We start from the raw sequence: 19,044 nt of genomic DNA, 5'->3' as shown, positions 1-19,044 counted from the left end.
GGTCGAATCGGAGCTACAGCTGCGGGCCACAGCCACAGCAACTTGGGATCCAAGCCACGTCTGTGACCTACACCATAGCTCATGGCCACACTGGATCCCTGACCTACTGAGCAAGGGCAGGGGTCGAACCTGCATCCTCATAGATACTAGTCAGATTCGTTTCTGCTATGCGATGACAGGAACTCCCTGGAATGCTTTCTTTTTGCATAGCTCCATTCTCTAAAGGTCTCTATCCAACAAATTTTATTTGTCTTGACCTCTCAATCTTATCTCTTTCTCCCCATTTCATTACAGTAGCCGGGTCCTTTTTAGATGCCCCCTTCCTTGCCCATGCCGCATTCTAGTATTTACCTGCAAGAAGGAAGCCTGGGTCATCGTAGAGCTTATTTCATTTGTTTACCTTTTTTGAGAGTTCATTACACTGTGCTCCCCATTGTCCATTTCCTAAAAAAGTTGGCTCTTCTATTCTGTCCAGTTTTCCAGTTGTCTAAGGGCAGTAGGCTTTCAACCCTGTTACCCCTTCATTGTCAGTTCAGATTTTTCTCCATATGTGTTTTAATGAGAAAGAGGTTTTCATAAAAGCAGAGATTCTTCAAGGCATATAGCAGATAACGGAAGTTTTCAGATGAACTTTTCTAATGATGACGTCTGATGCGAAGGGTCTAGGACCAGAAATACTCAGGGCAGCTGCCACCTGGGAAGTGAGTTAGAAAAGCAGGAAGATTGTGTGGGTGCCTGCTTAGTGTGGTTCTGGGGATCTCAGGGCCTTGTCCCATCCACACTCCACTCACCTCACTCTCAGATCATTACCTATTGTTTTCTTGATCCAGAATTCCCTGGATTGCAAAGCTACTGTTTCACCACAACTAATAACAGTTCCTGTACATGCAAGCGATTGCTTCCTTGGGCAGAAAAATGTTGACATCAAAGGATAAATTACTGGTGCTTATCCCTTTGCTAAGACGCGGGAGGGAGTAAGGAACCCTAGTAAGACTTGTGACCTCGATGGGCTTTTTGAGAACCTTATCTGCCAAGGTGGCTGCATTCAGCCTATCCACACCTTCCCCTCTTTTCCCCCTCTGCCTGCAGTAATGATGATGTGCCTTTTCTCATGCATGACAATAACCTGAGAAGAACAACCAATATCAAGGAGGTCAAGCCAAATGCCTCTTTCACACACCCTTCCTTATTTGATTGGAGTTTCCTGTCGACTCTGAATGCAGGCAGATGGTTTTCACATTCACGGGTAAGACACATTCCCCAACTCCTAGAGATAAAGGCTTTAGATGAAGTTAGCCAGGCGTACACAGTTTCATCCCAGTTTGATAGCAGGACTGTCGATATCATTGGCAGGAGGGCTATTGCAGTTATGCAGTCAGTCACATTGCTACATTTTACATTCATTGGAAATTCTGAAGACAAGCTTGTAAACCTACTTTTGTCATTTAATTTGTTTTTATCTCAGTATTTCCTAAACTGTTACGGTTTACACCTCTTAAGTAAATAGCATTTTCCTGGACATCTTGAGGCGTTCACAGGGGTAGATGAGTAGACCAGGAAACGTTAATTCTGGATGCTTTCTTACCTTTCAACACCTGTGTGTTGCATACCTATTGGGCACTAGACACATGAATTACGATGGTGATTACACCTAGCTCTAATGGAGTTCACAAACTGGTGTAAGAAAGAGGCAATTGCAGTTCACTGTAAGTGCTAAAGTTAGGAGCACACAAGAACAATTTCTAGCTCAGGCTGAGGGATGGGGATGGGGGATTCTGGAAAGAAGGGGATGTATGGGCTAGCAGAGATGTGGTAAAATAGAAAGTATTTGCTGTGAACACTGTAATTTTGAGGCCAGAGTGAATGGTTCTGCTTAAGAGAGTTGGAGAATACTTCATACAAAGGTATCATTTGAGCTGAGGGAAGATAAGTACTAAGGGGGCTCACAGGCAGTGATACTGGTTTCTTTCAGAGATTACAGTACACCGAAGTAAGAGAGGATATAGTGTGTGTGTGTGTGTGTGTGTGTGTGTGTGTGTGTGTGAGAGAGAGAGAGAGAGAGAGAGAGAGAGAGAGGGAAGAAAGGAAGGGAGAAGGGAAGGAAAGAGACCAAAGGAGGTGTAGGGAGGGGATAGGTTGGGAGAAAAATCTGGGAAAATATGTTATGAAGAGATTATAGTAGTGCTTATTAACAAGTTAGAGAGTTTAGAATTATCTTCAGCATTTTAAAATGAGTAAAACTAAAGGACAAATTGGCATTTGATAAAGGTCAAGCCTGCCTTCTCAAGATAGGTTAAAACAAAACAGCGCTTTCCAGGTTATCATATGCCTCGAGGAATTCTGTGTAACCTAGAGGCTGTCCATCAGATCTACTCATTTGGAGTCTTTGATTTTGACAGTGAACATCCAAGCAGCGCAGACAGCATTCGTTCATATTGTCGGCACCTGTGGCAGCAGAGCCAGCATGGTTGGGGCTCAGCTGTGGTAATAGCTCTCTTAGCAGGTTGTTATGTAATTAGGAAAATAAACTGTAAGATACTCTTGCTGGGAGTTCCCATCATGGTGCAGCAGAAACGCATGTGACTAGGAACCATGAGGTTGTGGGTTCAATCCCTGGCCTCCATCAGTGGGGTAAGGATCTGGTGTTGCTGTGAGCTGTGGTGTAGGTCGCAGACGCGGCTCAGATCTGGTGTGGCTGTGGTGTAGGTCGGTGGCTACAGCTCCAATACAACCCCTAGCCTGGGAACCACCATATGCCGTGGGTGTGACCCTAAAAAGACCAAAAAAAAAAAAAAAAAAAACCCAAAAACTTTTTGTTTATGTACTAAGTTGGAACGGAAATAATATATATATATATTATTTATTTTTGATGTTAATCCTAAGGACTGATTTGATCCTTTTTCATGTTAAAAAAGTGAAAAGTAAAGAATTATGTAAGGATAGACTTATCCATTTCAAATTCATTCTATTAAATAGTATTAACTAGTGTAATTACTATGTCACCTCAAAGTAAATGCTCTTTCCACATGTGCAAGTGATAGGATCAATCTGGCCTTCCAGGTTCTGTGTGTATGTAGGCTCTCTATACAAGTCTTATCATACATGGATAAAAAGACAGGCAGGTATAAACTTGAGAAGCTTCATTAGAATGTATGTGTTTAGTTAGCTATAGGTAATGTTTTGGCAAATGTGTGTTCCAAATGAAAAGGCTGTTAATGTATCTAACGTGTAACCTATGGCTCATAAGAGCTACTTATTGTGAGTGGTAGGGTTGGATATGTTCTTATAATACATTTTTGTGGCTATCTTTAGGATTAATGGTTTTGTTTTAGCATATTTTGGTGGTCTTTTTGCAGAGTTTAATTATGCTGTTACTCTGGCTACTAAGTGAGTACCCTGAAACCTTGACTTCCAATGTGGTTATCTAGGGGGCTTTATTTTTGGGTTTGATTTGGAACTTTCTTTGTTTGGATGCCATGTGGTCAGAGGTGATTGAAATGGCATTGCACATGGCTGAAAAGATTTGGCTGTTTGGATAATTTTCCATAGCAAAGAAATTGGTTTTATTTGTGAAAATTATTGTGGGTTGCTCTTCCTTTGGATGGGTATAATTATGGATCGGTGGTCATGAGTTGATTACTGCTTATCAGTAAAGTTATTATTCTTGAAATCATGTGTGAAAATTGGGTAGTTAGTCTGATGGATAATGAAGTAAACATAGAGATTGAAGTTCTGGGAATTGTCCCTGGAAGCTCAGCTGAATTCCTCTTTTTCCAGTAAAACCAACATTTATGTGGAGCATTTCTATATCCTTTTGTGAAAGTGAATCTCAAAATTATAAAAATGTAATTCTGATGCATATAGATAATGAGCAGAGTACAAGTTTTATGTAATATGTTAATGCGAGGGCAAGCAGGATGACAAAACCCACTCGAAAGAGATGTGAGAAACCAAGATGCAAATAGTCATGTAACAAAGAAAAGCTGAAATTACATTCCTAAGTTGGATACAAACCTAGCACATTAATCCAGTCAATATATTCTATAATAATAGAGTGTATCTTTGGAATTGTCTTCTCTGTCAGAACTCATTTGCATCTCTACCGGACAAAAATCATTTCCACTTTTATTTGTTTTCTGTAAGCCGACATCTAACTTTACGTAGTCTGACTTTAGTGAATAATAAATAGTAATTTATAATTCAAAGAAAGGTGTATTTCCATAAGAGTCCAATGATCCTTAGGTGTGCTTGTTAAACCATGTGCTACCATGATATTACAAAGTCCAGCGATCATCTTTTGCCTTATTCCTAAATTTTGAATAATTTGTCTCCTCTTGTGATCATAAATAATCTCTGTAGATTATTTAGGGACTGGTCTCATTATGATTTTTGTAGTATTTGGCTTTATTGATTCATATCAGTGCAGTAAGAATGGTCAATTAACACACATAATGTTCCTTATTACATAATCAGCAAGTATACACATTATGTCAAACAACTGCTAACGGTATTAAATTAGTTTCTGTCTGGAGCATATGTAGGGATCTAGAACTTCATTTTTAATAGTCCTCATCATTCTAGAGCCCTTTTTATCACTGTTATTTACAAAATAAATTCATCTGTGTATTTTAAAATGTGGGCAAAGTCCTCTCTCCTTTAACTGCAAGTCAGTGGGTATTCTTACTACATTTAAAGCTGGGACACTGTGTCCTTAATGAGGATTGAGGTTTATCATATTGGGTTGAATGAAATATATCCTGAAATATGATCCTTTAGATAGGGCCTTAATTACACAATCAGATTGTCCAATTATATCCTAATGAGAAGGAAGATAGATTTTTTTTTCTTTTTATGGCTGCACCTGTAACATAGGGAAGTTTCTGGGTCAGGGACTGAATCTGAACTGCAGCTGTGACCTGAACCACAGCTGTGGAAACACTGGATCTTTTAACTTACTGCTCCGGGCTGGGGATCAAACTCATACCTCCGCAGTAACCTGAGCTGCTGCAGTCGGATTCTTAACCATGTGCCATGGCAGAAACTCCAGGAGGATAGATTTTTATTCAACTCACGCAAATAACTGCATTTCCCAGAAACGTAGAGACTCAGTAAAAATATTGTACCCGAATTCTGTGAAGTGATGAAAACAAGCTACCAAATACAAGGAATGTTTTGTACAAGCATAAAAATTATAGAAAAGTCAAAAGAAAATGGGTTTTATCATATGCTCATCAGAAAATAGAACGTTAAATGAGCGTCAACAAAATTCCAAAATAAATAAGCATAATTAGATGGCCCTCATCAGTTCATTCAATCTGGCATAGTTAACGTCCTGCTATATCTAAGGTTACAGAGTGTATCCACGGAGTTATCTGCTTCTGCTCTAAAATTTAATATTGGCAATTCTGACTCAGTTCTCTGATACAGATGGATTGGTATCTAACTGAGATGACAGTGTTTGCTTACACTAGGAAGCCTGTTAGGATTGCCCCTCATGTTTTGCCTGGAAGCACTTTGCAGTTATTACATAGCAGGAGGAACGTAACCAAATCATGGCTATCTTGTGGAATTGAGGAGAAAGAGATTGGATTTTGGGGGGGATTGAGGTGGTGGTAATGTTGAGGGAAGAATACCAGAATGGAGAGAACTTTCTAGAGAAAGGCCTCCAGAAGTCTCCATGGGGTCTGTTTGAGTATATTGCTGCTATCTAAGAGGCAGACAAATAGGCGAACCTCCAGAAGGTTGGGCAAAGTTCTACTAGGGAGCTTTAACTGAACCCTCTAAAAGATGGTGGGGCTCTGGAAGATATTTAAGTTCTAACCAGCCATACTGGAAGATAGACTTTCCTGAACATGTGTAAACCCCCAAAAGGTCACACCTCAGTAATAGGGCTAAACTAGCTCTAGAGTAAAGGCCATTTAAGACATACTCTAAAACAGTAACCTAAATGCCTGCCCCAAATATTTTACTATACTTTAAAAGGGACAGCAATGTCAAGCCTCTAACAGTCTAGCAGTCACAGTGTCCAGCAGCCAATAATAAAATTACTAGTCATACAAAGAAATAGGAAAATGTGACTTAAAACCAGGAGCAAAACCATGCATTAAAAAAGGATCCAGGGAGTTCCCGTCATGGCTCAGTGGTTAGAGAACCCGACTAGCATCCACGAGGACCTGGGTTAGATCCCTGGCCTCAATCTATGGGTTAAGGATCTGGCATTGCCATCAAATATGGTGTAGGTCACAGACGTGGCTCGGATCCTGCATTTCTGTGGCTCTGGTGTAGGCCGGTGGCTGCAGTTCCGATTGGACCCCTAGCCTGGGAATCTCCATATACTGCGGGTTCAGCCCTAAAAAGCAAAAAAAAAAAAAAAAAGATCCAGAAAAGACAGAACTGATAGAATTAACAGAAAGGGTCCTTTAAGAAACTATTATAAATGTATCAAGAATTTAAAGAAAAACTATACAATGAGAGATGTGTGAGATATAAAAAGAACCAAATAGAGTTTATGAAACTAATAATGTTTGAAACTTAAAATTTACAAGATTGGAGTTTCCATTGTGTCTCAGTGGTAATGAACCCGAGTAGTATCCATAAGGTTGCAGGTTTGATCCCTGGCCTTGCTCAGTGGGTTAAGGATCCAGTGTTGCCCTGAGCTGTTGTAATGTAGGTCGCAGACATGGGTCAGATCCCAGGTTGCTGTGGCTGTGGTGTAGGCCAGCAGCTGCAGCTTCGATTTGACCTCTAGCCTGGGAACATTCATATGGTGTGGGTGCAGCTCTAAAATGATAAAAAATAAATAAATAAAATTCACAAGATTTTCATAAGGAATATTGGTCTGTAATTTTCTAGTAATGCCATTATCTGGTTTTGGTGTTATGATAATGTTGACCTCACAAATGAGTTAAAAATGTTTGTCTTCTGTATTTCCTGGAAGAAGCTGTGTAGAATTGGTATTATTTATTCTTGTGTATTTGGTAGAATTCAAAAGTAAGCACACCTGAGCCTAAAGTTTTCTTTGTGGAAAAATTTTTACTTACAAAATCAATTTCATTAATAGATACATGGCTTTGAGTTTATCTCATTCTTCTTCAGTGATTATTGTTAGTTTGTGTCTTTTCAGATTAGTCTGTATTATTTAGTTACTGAATTTATGGACAGAGTTGCTCATAATATTATCTTTTTAGTGACTGCGAGGCCAGTGATTATATTTCCTCTTTTATTCCTGCTTTCCATAGTTTGTAGTTCTCTTCCCCCTTCTCTTTCTATTCACCTGGCTAGAGGTCTATCAATTGCGTTGATTTTGTCAAAGAAGCACTAAGGTTTTATTGTGGGTTTTTTGTTAGTAATTTCATAGATTTTTGCTAAAGTCTTTATACTTTATTCCTTTTGTTTGCTTTGGGTTTGATTTTATCTTTTGTTTCTAGTTTGCTGAAGCAGAAATTTAGGTTACTGATTCTAAGTCTTTTATTTCTAGCATAGGCACTTAATTTACCTCTAAGTACTGCTTCAGCTTCGTTGCATAGATTTTGATATGTGACATTTTAATCTTTATTTAGTTCTAAATATTTAAAATTTTTCCTTGAGTTTTCATAGGTTATTTAGAAATATTTTAATTTTTAATAGTTTAGATTTCCTAGTTATTTTCTTATTATTGATTTCTAATGCAATTGTGTTCTCATCTGAGTGCATACTTTATGTGATTGCTGTTTTTTTAAATTTACTATGATTCATTTTATGGTCTTGAATATGGCCTGTCTTAATATTTCAAGAGTCTGTGAGAGACATGTATGGTCTGCATTCATTAAAGAGATTGTTCTGTAAATGTTGTTAGGTCAAGTTGGCTAATAATGTTGTTCACATTGTCTCTGTTCTTAAGGATTTTCTGCCCATAGAATATCCATTACTGAGAGAAGAGTAGTGAAGTCTTCAACCATAATTGTTGGAGTTCCCATCATGGCACAGTGGTTAATGAATCCAACTAGGAACCATGAGGTTGAGGGTTCGATCCCTGGCCTTGCTCAGTGGGTTAAGGATCTGGCACTGCCATGAGCTGTGTTGTAGGTCGCAGACGCGGCTCAGATTTCACATTGCTGTGGCTGTGGCGTAGGCCGGTGGCTACAGCTCTGATTAGACCCCTAGCCTGGGAACCTCCATATGCCCTGGGAAGTGGCCCTAGAAAAGGCAAAAAAAAAGACAAAAAAACCCAAAAAACCGTAATTGTTGATTTCTGTATTTCTTTTCAATCTGTAAGTTCTGCTTCATACATTTTTGAATCTCTCTTGTTAACAGCATACATATTTAGGTTTAGTATGTCTCCTTGGAGAATTTGCCTCATTTTCACAACATGTGGTAGGCAGAATAATGGCCTCCCAAAGATGGTTGTGCCGTAATATCTGGAATTGGTGAATATATTACCGTCCCTGATAAAAAGTTCTTTGCAGATTTAATTGAGGTTATGGATCCTTAGATGAGGAGATTATCCTGGATTATATGGGTGGGTCCAATATAATCACAAGAGTTCTTAACAGGAGAGAATCTTTTCTAGTTGCAATCAAAAAGCTGCAACATTGTACAACTATAAAAGTAATAAAATTCATTGAGTAATTTAAAAAAAAGCTGCAACAGTGAAGAAAAGGAAGGGATGTTCCAAGCATGAGAGAGACGCAACCCAATGTTGCTACTTTTGAAGATGAAGGAACCAGGCTATGAGCCAAGGAATGCAGGTTCCCTCTAGAAGGTAAGGATGGCCTTTAGGTGACAGACAGCAAGGGAATGAGGACCTGAATCTTCAGCCACGAAAAGCTAAATTCTGCCAACAGCCTGAATGAGCAGGAAATGAATTATCCCTCTCTATGGGACACTAGAAAGGAACATGGCCCTGATGGCAACTTGATTTTAGTCAAGTGAGACCCAGACAAGACTTCCAACCTAAAAAGCCATAAAATAATATACTTGTGTTGCTCAGTCAACTAAATTTATGTTGTTACAGTAGCAATAGAACACTAATCATGATATAATCCCTCTGTGTCAATGATAATTATAATTTATGAACATAGACAGAAAACACTTTGACAAAATATTAGCATCTCAAATGCATGGTGGCATGAAAAAGAAAATATATCATGACCAAGTGGGGTCATCTTGGGAGTGTGAGATTGGTTCAACATTAAAAAAAAAAAATCAGTCAATATAATTTACTATATTAACAAGCTAAAGAAAACTACATGATTACTTAGATTGATGTAGCAAAAACATTTGACAATCAATATTCAACTAAATTCCATTTGTGATTAAAAACTCCCAACAGAGTAGAACTATAAGGGAACTTCCTTAAACTCACAAAGGGGAATTTTAACATCATTCTTTAAAAAATTTTATTGAAGTATGGTTGATTTAAAATATTATGTTAATTTCTGCTGTGCAGAATGTTCATATTCTTTTCCACTGTGGTTTATCACAGGATATTAGTTGTAGTTCCCTGTGCTTATATAGGAACATTTGTTTTATCCATTCTCTATATACTAGTTTGTATTAGCTAATCCCAAACTCCCAGTACTTCTGTCTTCCACTCCCCCAGCCCCCACAACGTCTGTTCTCTATGTCTATGAGTCTGTTTCTGTTTCATATATATGTTCATTTGTGTCATATTTTAGATTCTGCATATAAGTAATATCACGTGATACTGTCTTTCTGATTTACTTCGCTTAGTATGATTATCTCTAGTTACATCCATGTTGCTGCAAATAGCATTATTTTGTTCTTTTTATGGTTGAGTAATATTCCATTGTATATATGTACCACATCTTCTTTATCCATTCATCTGTCAGTGGACATTTAGCTTATTTCCATATCTTGGCTATTACAAATAGTGCTGCTACAAACATAGGGGTGCATATATCTTGAACTATAGCTTTGTACAGGTGTATGTCCAGGAGTGGAATTGCAGGATCATATGGCAACTCTGTTTAGTTTTCTGAGGAGTCTCCTTACTGTTTTCTGTAATGGCTGCACCAATTAACTTTCTCATCAATAGGGTAAGAGAGTTGCCCATTCTCCACACGCTCCCCAACATTTATTATTTGTAGACTTTTTAATGATGGCCATTCTACTGGTGTGAGGTGATACTTCATCGTAGTTCTGATATGCATTTCATTAATAATTCGCATTGTCGAGCATCTTTTCATGTGCCTGTTGGCCAGCTGTATGTCTTCTTTGGAGAAATGTTTATTTAGGTCTTCTGCGCATTTTTTTGATTGGGTTGTTTGTCTTTCTGTTGTTGAGTTACGTGAGCTATTTGTATATTTTGGAGATTAAGCCCTTGTTGGTCACATCATTTGCGGACATTTTCTCCCATTCCATGGGTTGCCTTTTCATTTTTTTAAAAATGATTTCCTTTGCTGTGCAAAAAGTGGTTAAGTTTGATTAGGTCCCACTTGTTTTTGTTTTTCCTTTATTTCCTTGGGAGATAAAACATTGGTCCAATTTATGTCAGAGAATGTTTTACCTATGTTTTCTTCTAGGAGTTTTATGGTATCATGTATTATATTTAGGTCTTTAAGCCATTTTGAATTTTTTTGTATTTGCATGGTGGGAGGTTGTGTTCTTACTTTGTTGATTTACATGTGACTGACTAACTTTTCTAATCCCACTTGCTGAAGAGACAGTCTTTTCCCCATTTTATGTTCTTACCTTCTTTTTCAAAGATTAATTGTCCTTAGGTGTGTGGGTTTATTTCTGGGCTCTCTATTCTATTCCATTGATCCATATATCTGTTTTTGAACCAATACCACACTGTTTTTATTACTCTAGCTCTGTAGCATTGTCTGAAGTCTGGGAGGATTATGCTCCCCGTTTTGTTCTTTTCCTTCAGAATTGCTTTGGCAATTCTGGGTCTTCTATGGTTCCATATAACATTTTGAATTAATTGTTCTAGTTATGTGAAAAATGTCATGGGTAAGTTGATAGATTTTGCATTAAATCTGTATGTTGCTTTGGGTAGTATGGCCATGTTAACAATGTTAATTCTTCCACTCCAAGAGCATGGGATATCTTACTATTTCTTTGAAAAAAATTTAATAATTTTACACTTGACCCTGGGAACAATAGGAACTTGAACTGCATGGTTCCACTTGTATGCAGATTAAAAAAATAAATATGTACTGAATTACTACACAGTCTGGTTGGTTGAATCTGCAGATGCAGCACTATGGAAATAGATGATGGACTGTAAAGTTATACTCAGATTTTTGACTGTGTGTCTGTCACTAACTCCTGAATTGTTCAGGGAATTTAGAGTCCTATGTTGGAAAGGTGATATATATATATATATAAAATGTTGTTGTACTGGGTTGGTCACTTAATGTTAAGTACTTCAGAGAACTATGAATGTTTGTAGTTTTACTACCTATTAAGCAGACTGATAATACAGTGTTTTAAAGTGTAATTTTAAGGAGCTTGAGCTCCTTCAGAAATGAGAAACTCTTGCTTTTTTTTTCTTTTTTAAAAATAATACTAGGCATGCCAAAGTTAGCACAAAGCACACTGTTATTTTAGGGGAAATAATAGGACTTCGACTATTTTGGCAAATGACCTGCAATGTAAGTAAAGATTTAGTTCAAATTTTAAGGAGAAGATTATTCAAAGATCAATCTGTCATTTTAACAAAGAGAAAATTGAATTATAATCTTGCAGTAATATAACATTTGTTGGTAAAGGATTCCCAAGACTTTAAAAAAAAATCTTTTTTTTTTCTTTTTAGGGCAGCACCTGCGGCATATGAAAGTTCCCAGGTTAGGGGTCAAATTGGAGCTATAGCTTTAGGCCTATACCCCAGCCACAGCAACACAGGATCCAAACTGCATCTGCGACCTATACCATAGCTCAGAGCTACAGTGCCGTATCCTCAACCCACTGAGCGAGGGCTGGGATCAAACCTGCATCCTCGTGGATGCTAGTTGGATTCATTTCTGCTGCGCCACTACAGGAACTCCTAAAAAAATCTTAAATGAGTTTGTTTCTGGACCAACTTCGTCAAGGTTTTAATGCGTTTAATTGCTTCTTACCACATTCATTATTTTCACTTATTATAAATTAAAGCAGATATAGTTCACTTTCTCTGAAATCTTCTATAACTTATTTTACCCACCCATTTGTCTTTAATTATTTTGTTTTCACATTTTAGAACAACTGAATATTTATATCAGCTGTATCACCAAATGCACTGTTTAATTCAGTCAACTTTTTTCTTTTCGTAGCAAGATTTTCTTGGTGGAGAAAATAGTTTGTTAAAATACATTCTGGTACAAACTCCTCATCTAATTAGTAACCAGCACTTTGAATATCCTTATTTTAGCGTGATATTTAGAGTGGGAAATAATACACCCAAGGAGAGAATCCCACCATCGGGGCTGGATTTTTGCCTAGAATTGTTCACCAGTTGTTGTCACTTACATTTATCTATTAGTTGAATCATTGAACATGTCATTTATCCTAGTTAACAGCTTTGGTTTTTTAAATTTTTAATTCATAATGTTCTGATATCAAGTAATCCATTTGAAGTTTTCTGCAAATTGTTCCTGTTATTGTTACTGTAGTCCAGATCTAAGAAGGTGACTTTTTAGTGACCACTGTCATGGTACTTTTATGATACTTTTTCTGTCTGTCTTATCTCCTTCACTCAAATGTGAGTGTCTTGAGAGCAGGATTTATGTTTTTTGAACACACAGAGCATGCTTGCCGAATGAATGATTTATGTTTTTTGAACACACAGAGCATGCTTGCCGAATGAATGATTGCCAAGGCTTATTAAGAAAATTTGTGTGTTACACTCATTTGTTCTCTCTCACTGTTGAAAATGTACAGTTAATGGCATTGATAAATTAATATTCCTGAAATACTGCATTTCAAGTAGCATCCACTGCTACAAAATCAAGTCTAATGGAAGTCCTCTAAATTGTATTTAATAGATACTACCCACTCAATGAAGCCACAATTTATCTTTAATCAGGTACAACACAAGGTATTAATAATGGCTCTGGTTGGTCAGAAGAAAATCTAGGGCTTTTTTATTTTTCATAACTACTTAGGCTAAAGAATTTAAACTGTTATATATTGTACACTGATGGCTCAGGCTGTGTTATTTATTATATCAGCCAAAGTGGAAGACAAATCTTTGATAATTACTTCAAGTTATTCAGTGCCTGCTGATGGGATCAGTATCCTTAGAAGGCTGTTTCCTAGAAAATATACTATTTTTAATTGAAGTATAATTGATTTTCCATGTTGTGTTAGTTTCAGGTACATAACAAAGTGATTCAGTGTGTGTGTGTGTGTGTGTATGGAAGTTCCCAAGCTAGGTGACAAATTGGAGCTGTAACTGCCAGCGTACACCACAGCCACAAGGATGCAGGATCTGAGCTGCTTCTGTGACCTACACCACAGCTCACAGCAATGCTGGATCCCTGGTCCACTGAGTGAGGTCAGGGATCAAACCCGTATTCTCATGGATACTAGTTGGCTTTGTTACCACTGAGCCATGATGGGAACTCCCTGGTTATCTGTTTTATAGGTAGTTAATCTGTGTACGTTAATCCCAGTCTCCTAATTTATCTCCCCCTTGGACATATGCTATGTTTTCAGACTCTTTATAAGCAGATACTGTTTTCTAAGGGTTTGGGGAGCCCTGCAATTGAGTGGTCTAATAGCCCCACTGAACATTTAACCCTGGCCTGGATTAACGTCAGAAAGTCTAATTTCCACATATTGAAAGAGTAGAGGAATTAGTTATACAAGAGACACAAACAATTTTGGTGAAGTTCACATATATTTTCTCTGAGAATTGTCATGACAAACATTCACTATTATACCCCAAGAATTTTTTTAATCTACTACTAGCTCAAGGGAATTTCTTTTTATTTTGGTATTGTTTACAAAGAGATGATTATTGATAAAATTGGTGTATTAACTTGATTGGTGACCCTCAAAAACATATAGCCACATCCTAATCTCCAGAACCTGTAACTGTTATCATAAAGGCAAAAGATGTGATTAAATTAAGGATCTGTCAAGAAGGAGCTTGGATTACCTGGGGGGGCCCCAATTCTAATCTCGTATATTGTAATGGAGAGACAAAGGGAGAACAGACACACATACAGAGGAGACCACACAGAGAAGGGAAGGGATGTGACCGTGAAGGTGGGGATCGGCATGATGAGGCACTTAGCCAAGAAGGGCCAAGGCATGCCGCCAGTCGACCCAGGCGACCTGAAGCTAGTAGAGGCGGGACCGAATTCTCCCCCGAGCCACCAGAGTGAGCCTGGGCCTGACGGCACCTTGATTACTCTTGGGCCTCCAAACTGAGAGAGAATGAATTTCTCCTAAGTTACCAAGTTTGCATTAATAATGGAATTTTTGAATCCCGTAGATTGGTCTTTCTTCTTTACAAGAGGTTCTTAGCTAAGGACTTTAATCAGAGCATTCTGCTTGGCATGATGATCTGCCAAACTATTTGCTCTAATGTCTGTTTTACTGCAGAGCTCTACCTTTAGGACAGCAGTTTATGTGGGGAGCTCTAGCATTTAGTAATACATTATTTATTATTTATTTTTAACACAGATAACTGAAGAGATTAAAAATTTATTCCCCCCCCCCATAGCATTTCAAAGTTCAGTGCTACTTCAGAAGCAAACAAGCAGTGTGTATATTTACCCCTTTATTTTTAGTATCCCACATGCCCTAGAGAGAGCTGTAACTTTGGCTTTGGTCAATATTTCATTACATGTAAAAATTATATAAAATTCAGAATTCAGTATCCACAAACAGAGTTTTATTGGAACACAGCCATACTTATTCACTTAATTGTCTATGGCTGTTTTTTTTTTTTATTATAATAGCAGAGTTGTATAATTGTGACAGAGACTATCTGTCTAAGAAAGTAAAAAAAAATATTTAGTGTATGGCCTTTCACAGAATAAGTTCGCTGAACACTGATTGTGTTCTTGAGAACTGTTACTGTGTGGAGTTAAGATTTCTCCCTAGAAGCTATGTGAATAAAATTATAGAGCCAGTCTTAGAATTTCAAGATGAGTTGATACATATCCTTAAGGTCTTGGTTTTAAACAAATAGGATGGGACTTCAGTAAATGCCTGAAACATGACTTTCTAGGTAAGTTGTTGATTTTCCTCTGATGAAGGCAGTCAATATTGACTATCTTCATCAGATAGGACATGAAAGAAAGTAAAGATAAGACCAAAGAGAACAAATTTGGGTTAGGCAGTGCCAGAAAATGAGGTGAAACTCTTGGTTAATAGCTCACAAAAGTTGGTGGAGGACCACCACCTCAGTTTTGGGGTTTTTAAAAAACCTGTAAAACTGTTTTTGCATGTTTTAAAAAGGGATAATTAATCCTTGTATTATCTGTTGTAGTTGTCTTAGATCTTCTCTAACTTCACCATTAAGAGGATTTTAGGCAACAGTGTCAACAGAGTCAGTCTGAACTTTATGGGTTTGACTCCAGTTATTCCGCCTCTTTCCCCCTCAGAGGTTCTGGTACCATGGACAGCTATTTGATAGTTTTTAAAAATCAGTTTGCTAACATCCATAGCCATAATTTGATAATGCAGTAGAATTTTTTGTGACTCCTGATGATAATTTGTCTATGGCACGTTTATTCTTGTGTTTCTTCTTACAAAGTCGCTTCCTAACAATAGCATTTATAAGAAAGTGCTGTAGAGAAGAAAGGAATGGTTTTCTGACAGTTACAGGTGAGGACGTGGAAAAGGGCTTAGGATTGTTACGAATTCCCACTTCTTGGTTCTAGCACTCTGGCAACCTGATTTTCTCTGATAGTGAGACTAATAGTAAAGGTGGTGGCACTTGTATCAACAAGAGAACTGTGTCGTCGTTCATCTGTGTTTTCAGATAGTTCTCATAACTGTCTGTTGAGTGGTGTTGTTTCCCTGTAAGTGGCATCACTGGGAGATTTTGGATAGTTTTCCTGCTTCTAAACCAATGTGATACATTGGATCACCCAAGGACACTTGTAATTTCTCAAGGCACAGGCATAGAGAACCGAGGACCTTTTAGTACTGTTTTGAAAATGTTCAATCTTCTATTGGAGATGGTCTAAACTGGTATCGTCCCTTTCCAGTTTATTTTTCTAAGTCCTCCAATTTTGTATACAAAATAGAGGCTCAGTTTACTTCAGATAGTAGATCAAGGCCATAACACTATTTAGAAATTACTGAAATCTAGTTTTAAGTTCTCCTATTGATTAATATTTATAGTTTTGCCGTTTTGAATTTTCATTTACTTAATCATTAAGGAAAGGCTTCATCGATAAATGTCCTTGCATTTCCTATTCTTTTTGCCCATTCAGGGACATTTAAAAAATTACGCATGGCTGAGTTATTTAAATCCAGGCTTGGTCTTTTCCATCCTGTTTTGTTTTTTTTTTTTTACAATTTCCCCGACATAAGGTCTAACAATTAACTGGATCATTTGGTCTAGATCGGGTAGACTCTAACAAAATCTTGTATTCTAAAGCAAATTTCTATTTTCTTAAGGATTAAGAAAACCCTTAATTATAGACCTCGACTCAGAGGTAGACAATGGTCCACTCCCACACTTAGGACCTGTTTTCTGGTATAGAATGGGGACGCTGGGCAGTGTGATTGGTTTTCTTAAGAAAAAGGTAAGAAAGGGCACTTTGCTTAGGAGGTTAAAGAAAGGAGAAGACCACAGACAGGATTAGAAGGAGAATGAAAGTGAAGTTGTGTAGGGAAAAGGGAAATGATCGGAGTCTTGAGAAAGTGTGAGGTAGCTATGCTTCCTTCTCTTGATAAATAGTCTTCTATCACTGACTTCACCCACAAATGATCTAAAAGTAGCCATCTATTAAATTCAGCATGGCCAACATTTGTGTAGACTGAGGCATAAGATGGAAGGAATGCTGTGTATTGTGAGGAAATGACAGTTTCTGACAAAGACAGTTACATTCCTTCGAAGCAGCAGAGAGAGGGAACATTTGTGAATTGTGCACTTCTCTATGTACCAGACATGCTCCTAGACTTCGGGAATATTTTATCATATTTGACCTTCAAAATAATCCTGAGGGAGTTCCCTTTGTGGCTCAGTGGTTAATGAACCCGACCAGGATCCATGAGGATTTGGGTTTGAACCCTGGCCCCACTCAGGGTTAAGGATCTAGCATTGTTGTGAGCTATGGTGCAGGTTGCAGACACGGCTTGGATCTGGCATTGCTGTGGCTGTGGTGTAGGCCAGCGGTTGCAGCTCTGATTCAACCCCTACCTTGGGAACCTCCATATGTCACAAGTATGTCCCTAAAAAGCAAATAATAATTAATAATAATAATAATAATCCTGAGAAATACATAGATTACTTTTCCCATTCCCCATTTTATTAGGGTAGTGAAGGCTCTGAAATTCTAAATAGTTTTACCAATGTTGCATAGCAAGATACATGAAGCCAGAATTTGAATATGGTTTAAGATATATAAAAATAACTGCAGAAGGCAGAATGAAACATATAATTACAAAGGCATAAAAGTGGGTCATTGGGGTTTAATACCGTGGAACTATCTTTAATTCAGGAATATTTAAGGAGAGCTTCATGAAGGAGATAACATTTGAACTGGGAGAAAATGTGGGAAGCCAGTGAGACTGAAAAGGGATTGAATTACTTTGAGTTATAGAAAAAAGGCTGAAAAGGAAGCTCAAGACAAGAACATGAAGGATCTTCAGTACATATATAATAGGTTGTATGATAATAGAATAAATCCTTCCACATTCCATAATGACCTACGAAGATATAATTTCTCTCCTTGGCAACTCTTATCTCAGGATCAGCATTTGAGAAAGACGGGTGGGTTGAATGGTAATGACCAACATGGAATTAGGGCTGGGTGTGTGGGACTAAAGAGCAGGAGAATTTATTTGAAAATGTTTTTGATAGGGGACAATATTTTCTCTGATGTATTTATTTTTAGTTCAAGCCATTTTACCACATGAAACCCCTATCAGAGGCTGATAGAGAAAAAGCAGGAAATCAGAAGATTCCAAAACTAACTGATTTATTGCAACTTGCACAGAAGGAAAAAAAATTTGTGATATTTGATCTTAATGGCCCTGCACCAAAACATTTTCACAGAAGCTCATACGTACGCCACGTAGTAAGAGTGATCCTTGACTCTAGAATTGAGCAACATCTGGTATGTGTCCTCTGAGTATTTATGGTAGAGGTTGGGAGGTCAGTAGCATGTCCTAGGAGCATAGAAGTTGAAACTGATCTACCTTGTAGGTCTTCCTCGGATCCTTAAATAATTTTGCTCCCTATAAAAATGGAGGTGATTGCTTTATACAGCTACTTGTGGCAACCTAAGAATGACCCAATGAAATTTATATCAGTGGGGGAAAAACATTGAAGCTGTTCGCTATTCTCCACCAAATGAAATGTCAATATGCTGTTAAAAGGGAATTGTATCATGACTGTATAATGTGACCTGTGCCATCACCAAAATAGAGCTGTTAAAAAGGGCCTGGGTATAGAATACTAAGGCTTTGAAGACCAGCATTTGTTAATTATATAGAAAGGACAACTAGTTCCTACTTAAGAGATTTGTTCATCATGTCTTTCAGAAGCTACTCTCTGCATTTGGGCAGTCAATCATTCCAAATGTTTTAAATTCTCAGAACATGGAAGAATGCTATGAGTAAAACAAATGAATCTTTTCCAAATAGAACTATTTTCACAGATGAGTCATAATAGCATTCCCTGTTGGCAAGAAATGACCCCTCTCAAGAATCATTTTTAGCATCATCAGTCGTTTATGATTCCAATCTTTCATCCACACCTACCAGCTCTTCATCCGCTTTGGCTAGTGTAAGCATGCAATGAACTCTTGGTCTCATGAGGTTAACTGGGAAAACCTAGATCCAGAAGAACCCCGATGGAAGCCCCGTTGGAAGAGTTTATTAGGCAATGTTAGGCCAGATTGACTCACCAAGGGCTAGAGTCTCTGCTTA

The 19,044-nt window shown here is 37.8% G+C and overlaps 1 protein-coding gene across 12 annotated transcripts in view; it reads left to right on the top strand.

Moving 5' to 3' along the window:
• LOC100511652 (glycerophosphodiester phosphodiesterase domain-containing protein 4) overlaps window positions 1-19,044 on the top strand; it is an 882,168-nt gene that overhangs the window by 836,111 nt on the left and 27,013 nt on the right. For 7 of the 12 annotated variants that reach the window (XR_014814764.1, XM_084975427.1, XM_084975423.1 and 4 more), the window contains 2 exons: window positions 1,090-1,246; window positions 18,009-18,230. The exons of 1 other annotated variant lie outside the window; for it this stretch is intronic. Coding sequence is in view for 10 of the 11 variants with exons in the window: in XM_084975427.1 (XP_084831553.1) it covers window positions 1,090-1,246; window positions 18,009-18,230 (379 nt within the window). In the remaining variant the exon portion in view is untranslated. The remainder of the gene's footprint in view (window positions 1-1,089; window positions 1,247-18,008; window positions 18,231-19,044) is intronic. 4 more of the 12 variants (XM_084975432.1, XM_084975430.1, XM_084975431.1 and 1 more) reach the window with 1 other exon arrangement.

Source organism: Sus scrofa, chromosome 9 (assembly GCF_054392235.1).
Source record: "Sus scrofa isolate SSC_HxYL_T2T_F1_AM1 chromosome 9, Sscrofa_HxYL_maternal_Yorkshire_Landrace_v2.0, whole genome shotgun sequence".
Taxonomy (NCBI): domain Eukaryota; kingdom Metazoa; phylum Chordata; class Mammalia; order Artiodactyla; family Suidae; genus Sus; species Sus scrofa.
Note: the sequence above shows the minus strand (reverse complement) of the source record. Positions and strands in the feature narration are given on the sequence as shown.